General features: G+C 44.5%; 1 protein-coding gene across 1 annotated transcript; it reads right to left on the bottom strand.

The window, feature by feature from the left end:
• Positions 1 to 4,201: 4,201 nt before the first annotated feature.
• Positions 4,202 to 6,086, bottom strand: DDIT4 (DNA damage inducible transcript 4). The gene is made up of 3 exons (XM_034777190.1): positions 5,905 to 6,086; positions 5,444 to 5,688; positions 4,202 to 4,955 (listed from the first exon to the last, which is right to left on the bottom strand). Exons 2-3 carry the CDS (start codon positions 5,622 to 5,624, stop codon positions 4,465 to 4,467), a joined length of 672 nt encoding a protein of 223 aa, XP_034633081.1. The 5' UTR covers positions 5,625 to 5,688; positions 5,905 to 6,086; the 3' UTR covers positions 4,202 to 4,464.
• Positions 6,087 to 6,484: the final 398 nt, after the last annotated feature.

Below are 6,484 nucleotides of genomic sequence, written 5' to 3'. Positions count from 1 at the left end.
GGGGGGGGGGTGCAAGGTGGAAGTTTCGCCTAGGGCGCGAAACTTCCTTGCACCGGCCCTGGGTACAACCTTATTTTCAGTCAGAGCCCAATCCTCTACTCTAGCAAACCTCTCACTAAAGTCAATAGGGACCGATCTCTTTAACACAGTTTGGCAAAACATATCCTCTTTTCAAGACAGCTGTACGCTACCGATTTCTGCCAGCGTAGCTAGGTCAGTCAGGGTGAGAAAAGGTGTGATTCCTGACCAATATAGCTATGCCAGGAGAAGTCCCTGATGTAGATGCTGCTATACTGGCAAAGCAGTGTTTTTACCATCGTGTTTTGTTTAATAGCTTGTTTTGTTCAGGGGTGGTTTTACTATGTTGGTACAGAAGGCAGCTTTTCCAGTAAAGCTGCATACACTCTAGGCGTGCTTTGCCAATATAGTATACCCCTGTTCTTATACCAGGAAATTACCTTAGTGTAATCATTACCTTGTTTATGTCCTACTATTTCATGAAATCTGACATGGTTTCATGCAACATTGGATAGGTCCTTCTGCAGTAGATCCTGAATAATGAACTAGTGGCTGGGCCCCTATGAGTTGGCTGCTAATCCATTGGCTGTTCCAGGAGTCAGCAGCTGGTGACACAGAAATGAGATGTTTGGCTTGGACTGCCTGTATCCTCTTTCTTCTCCATAGTGAGAAATGTTCATTTTAGATTGCATGGCACAGATTCCTGGGTTCCTGCCAAGACCTGCTTGGCTTTTGATAACCTAACACTCCGTTCTTGCTTGCTGCAGCCAAGAGCCACCTGATTTGTTTTCCTCAGTTTAGTATTTTGTGTGCTATGAACCCATTCAGAAATTTGTGTCTTCAAAATCCCAGAGTGTGGATATTTTGCTTCTGGAAAAATGCCAGATGCTCCTTAGACATTTGAGGGACTCCTCGAACCCCTAAGAATTTATCAAAGGGGAGGGGCCACGCTATTAAAATGTCAGGGTGGGACGATGACTGTTTGAAAACCTTTAAAAGCAATGTTAAATTTCCACATTCTGATATCGCTTTTGAGTCTGACTTGGCCCCCCCTTACTCACACTGAGTAGTAATTTACTCGGGGAGTAATCCCCAATTTTTTTTTAATGAAAATCCAATTTTTGGGGTCAAAAACAGACTTTTTTGTGGAAACTCCTCTTTAATTGAAAAAGCCAATTTCCATTGAAAAAATATAAATGGTTATTTTTTTAACCAGTTCTATCCTCTTCATCCCATACCTGGTCTATCTTGCTTCACTCTTAACTTGTCAAGCAACTTAATATATGCACTGGTGCAAGCTTTTTTGAGTTATAATTGTAGGTTTATGTAATTGGTCTTATTCCTTTGGATTAAAGGACAAGCACTGGATAATGTATTGTGGCAACAATCCTGCACTGGGGGATGGGGTAAAGATTAGAATGACCTAACATGTCTTTCCATGATTATGTCTTTTCTCTGATTTTCTTTTGGTGGCTATTCTGGCATCTTTTCTTCTGCTTACAGGCCATTGGCTGTGGCCCATTTGAACTCTTCACCTCCCATTCCAAGAACCAACCAGATGTAAAGTACAAATCAACGAATCCAAATCCTTATCTCAAGACTGACGATATCTGAGACACGTATGCGCCGTTTACATTGCTAAGGAAAAAATGGCATCTATTTCTGACAACCAGGCTGCCAAATGTGATGGCTATTTGGTACAGCTACTCTTGAAAGTAAGGAAATAACCTATTAAAGATTATAGGCCACATGATATCCTGCTTTATACCCAGTGCCACTTACTGGGTGTAAGTCAGGGTAGAATTTTGCTCAGTTAATGCCTTTTTCTGTATTGTGACTATTGTATTTTAATGGTGAAATAGGATCCTGAGGAATCTTTCATTGCACCACCCTCTTTCAAAGGCTTCCTATCATGATGGTCTTAGCTCCTTGAGTCTTTAGTGTTGCTCAGAAGGTGCATTTGAGAGAAATGTGTTCCCCCAAGGGGAAAGCACACTGCTTCCCCAATGCTAAGGACTGAAATAGAGATTGAAACTTCTATCCCATGCTACAGCACACAGACACTAGCATGATGTGAAATTTGGGCCGGCTGACAAAAAAATACAATCTTGTGTGCTATTGCTCAGTTACCTCACTAGGTAACACCATGGACTTCAACTAGAATATTTTGTTAGAAATACAGGATATTAGTCAGCTGTGGTGCTCCCCAATAGACTGAGGATTCTTTTCATAATCTCTTTAGAAGCTGAAATAATGCTCAGAGGGACAAAAAAGAACAGTCATATAAACTTAAGCAGATATATATGAAACTAGACAACAGAAACTATTAGCTTTCTTTAACCTCACTCCTGTTTCAAGAAATGTGTTCCCTCCTCCTCCTTTTTCAGGATTGGTGGTGTTATCTTTTAATATAGAGTTTAAGCTCCTTGGAGAAGTGATCTTGGGACAAAATTCATCCCTGGTGTAATTCTATTGATTTCAATGAGCTTAGACATACCCGGAGACAAATTTATCTGTGGTATGTCTGAAGTGCCATACAAACAGGCACACTTAAACATATAAAAAACAAGTCTTCCCTTAAAACTGTACCTTTCTTTATGAGTGAAGGATATTTCCAAAATGAAAATACTTAGGATGGCTAAGAACCTCCAAGAGAAGGGGAGTGGGTATATTGCCTCAGGCAGAAGCAGGATTTTGTAATAGCTTTTTATCCCTTTGTTAGTGGTAAGCTGGAAATCAGAGTATCATGTTCTAATGCCACTGCCCTAGGAACATTAATACTGTCATATGCTCTTCCCTAAAGTGGCAGACACCAATCTTCTAGAGCTCATTTGGGTGCTCTAGGACTTCATTAGAGTGATTTATCTCTATCAATTTTAAATGTCCTGCAAATTAGAAATTGACATATGATTGTACATCTCTTGTTAATATTGTACTTTACTATTTCAAATGGTTGAGGAACTTGAGGCACATAATTCTGAGACCACATAGTTCAGGAAAAGAGAAAGGTCTCCCAAAAATGCCAGGTGTCTGAGCTACGTTAAGAAACAGATTCTGCCACCTTTACTCATGCTCAGTGGCACTGCTGAAAATCAGCGCTGCTGGTAATCGATTATGGTACTATGGTGTTTGTAAAGCAAGACATGGCCCTCACCATGGTTTATGCAAGATACTCTAAACCTACAACGTGAGGGGAAGTGTCCACTACCTTTCAAGTGATATTGCTCAGATATGTTAAATAGGAGAAACTAAAAAGAGACAAGTTGTCAATTAGAAAGGTTTTATTAGAAAAGTAAAAAAAAACACCCAAAAACCAATACAATTGCATAGAAAGGCTTCCACTTGAACATCAAGTGTACTAATGTAAACTGTAATCAACGGAAGCACTACATGGCATATCATATAGGTTGTTTGTGAGGGTTCCTGCCCTCATCCTAGCATCACGTCACACCTCCCTCTGGCATGCAGTATTGGAGTGCTGTAGGCAGCTCCCAGCAGCATTTTCTTCAAGCATCAAAGATATGAAGTGATTACAACAACCCAACAACTTCTGCTTCTACATTCACTTGGAGTCTATATATAGCTGCCCTAATGTCAGTAGTGGAGCATCATCTTTGACATATACTTGGTCCCATTAGACCTAAGTTTAACCACCATTCATTCATACACATGCACCACCCTCCCCCCGCAAAAAACCCATTGATTACAATGTATTTTGTTATTAAAAAAAAAAAAAGCCAGCCAGGAATAGGGAGATTGTCTACCCCCAAAGCAGCCCTGCTGCTGCATCTGGCATCAGCACTGTCACAAGACTAATTGAAGTCAGTACAATAAAAAGTTGTCCTACAATCACTGAAAGGTTACAGCTAGCACTCACTTGTGATCTATGCCCACTCTGAGGCCTAGTCTTCACTTACCGGCTGGTCCGGAGGCACGCCATCGATGTTCTGGGATCGATTTATCGCGTCTGGTTAAGACGCGATAAATCGATCCCGGAAGTGCTCACAATCGACGCCGGTACTCCAGCTCGCCGAGAGGAGTACGCGGCGTCGACGGGGGGAGACTTCCGGCTGCGTCTGGACCGCGGTAAGTCCGGAGTAAGGTACTTCGAATTCAGCTACGTTATTAACGTAGCTGAATTTGCGTACCTTAGTCCGAAGTCCGGACTAAGTGTAGACCAGCCCTGAGAGTGAGGGAAACAGGGTGCAGTTTTGTTTTCCAGCAAGCTTCCTCCTTGCCCTCTCTCTCTGTTTGGACTATTTCCTTCTATAATTGTACAATCATGCTCCAAACTAACCTAACCTTGGTGACTCTAAAGAGTTGCCACATTTTAACCAGCTTATGTTCACGTTTTCAAAGCACTTAAGTAAGTTGTCACTCCAGTTTCTCCTGGTGCTCTACACCAGTTTAAAGAGTAATGATCAGTTATTCCTCTATGAGGCGCCTTCAACACTCCTCTATTAGCAACTGCTCAGAGCTGTAAAGCTTCTTTTTAATGACTCTGAAGCCAGTGCTCAGCTTCAGCGACTGACTGAAGCCAGGAGTGAAAGAAGTCCCAGAGCTAAGAAGTCCCTGGATTTTAGGCCAGAGCCGGGAGTCCAATCTTAACACAAGGGTCAGCTGGAAAGTAGGCACAAGATTCGGATCCACTGCAATCTGCCCCACACTGTGACACCCCTTCCCTTGTTCAACACACAGGTCAATGAGGGCACCTCTCAGTCCACAGGGCTCACTATAAGCCAGGTGAAGCAGCTCTTTGCTGACTTGAGTGACGAGTTGGCTTGGCATCACAAGTCTGGAGCAACGCCTGGAATTGATATTGGCTTTGTTCAGACTGACTTGGATTAGTTTCATGAGATTATTACATAGGAGTTCATCTTCTGGGTCATTTAACAAGTCAAAGTCTGGCAGAGAAACTTCATCCAGGTACTCTGCATCTGTGAATGAAAATCAAAGAAGGCAGGTCAGTATTGGCTAGTTTATTAAACTGGCTTTTGTTTCACAAACTCCCTAGTAAAAGTTGCTACAAAGGACCAAATGTTAAGGGAAAGCAAACTGATCAGTTTATGAACTGAAGCAGCTTTTCTGTGAGAGAAGAATGTAAAGTACTAGGTGATAAAGAACAGTATTGTGGGATAGGGAAAGAAGGGCTGCTAGAGTTCTATGGGACAATATTTTTATTAAGCTTAACCCTCTCCCGTTGTGTATTTTAGTTTTATCGAATTACAGCTCTGGTGTACATTCATTTTGCTATTTGAATTGTGTTTTAAAGTATATTAACTGGACACAGTTTAGAAAAAAAAATATTTTTAGGAAGTGTGTACCCTTCTTAAATTTGGATAATACCATCCTAAATTGTTCGTTATAGTTTAACTCAAAACACTAAAGAACATGAAGTTTCAGTCCTAAAATCTACAGTACTTACCTCCTTCACAGCTCAAGCTGCTGTCCAGGGATTCACAATCGGAGCTCTCCGCTCGGACACAGCGATCGGGCACTTCCTGCTGCCAGCTCTTTCCCCGGGAGAAGATGGGTGAGGGCTGGTTCTCTCTCTGCTCTGGAATGGGAGGCAGCGAGGAAGAGAAGCTGTCCCACACGCCTGGCATCGCTGCTGCTGGTCACCCTCCGGAGTGGAAGTGGGGACGCGGAGATCAGCACAAAATACAGATCCTGCAATCCAAGGCCAGCACAGAAAGAGGGGGTCAGTAACGCTCGGCTCTAGCGCTGTTAGTTCACGGTCATGCAGAAAGATCTCGAATGCAACAGAGACCTAGCCCTCGGGGGGTTTACACGGATGATCATCCAGCGAAACAACCCGCGGAGAGAATGAAAGGGATCGGAGCGCTGTGCCTCGGACAGGAAAGACAACCCCAGCGCGATACTTACCGGGCCGAGGAATCCGGGCTGGGAGCAGCCGGAGGCGGTGGAAGAGGTAGTCGAAGTGCCGCTCCCGGGGACGATTGGAGGCTGCTGGTACGGGCGGGGATAGTGCTGTGCATGCACTCAGTTCCCCCTTCTCGGCGCTGATGTCCCCCTAACCCGGCTTGAGCTCTTTAAATAGACAGTTCAGGAGCGGCTGCCCCCTCCCTGCTCAGCCAGAAACCCCGATCCGGCCTCTAGTGCTGCAGCCACCAGTCGCGAGCCGGGAGTGTGTGCCGGGCTCGGCCAATGGCAGGCAGGCGCACGTTCGCAGCGTTCTCTCCTGCCCGGTTACAGCAGCCGGGGCTCCGCCCCCCATTGTGGATGGAGTCTGAGCTGCGGGCGGAGAGGCCTTGGGGATGCGGAGGAACATGATTAAGGGGGGGTGGGTGTTTATTGCAGAGTCTCAGGGCTTGGTTGGGCTGGGGCATGGCACGGAGCGAGCCCGTGCGCCCGAAAGGCTCGTTCACCGCGGAAAGCATAAGCCTCTCGTTTCTGCCTGTAACCTAGCTGCTATAGACTGGGCTACACAAAGTAACATTGTATT

This window comes from Trachemys scripta, chromosome 7, assembly GCF_013100865.1.
Source record: "Trachemys scripta elegans isolate TJP31775 chromosome 7, CAS_Tse_1.0, whole genome shotgun sequence".
NCBI classification, from domain to species: Eukaryota; Metazoa; Chordata; order Testudines; family Emydidae; genus Trachemys; species Trachemys scripta.
This window is presented reverse-complemented; position numbering and strand designations above follow the sequence as displayed.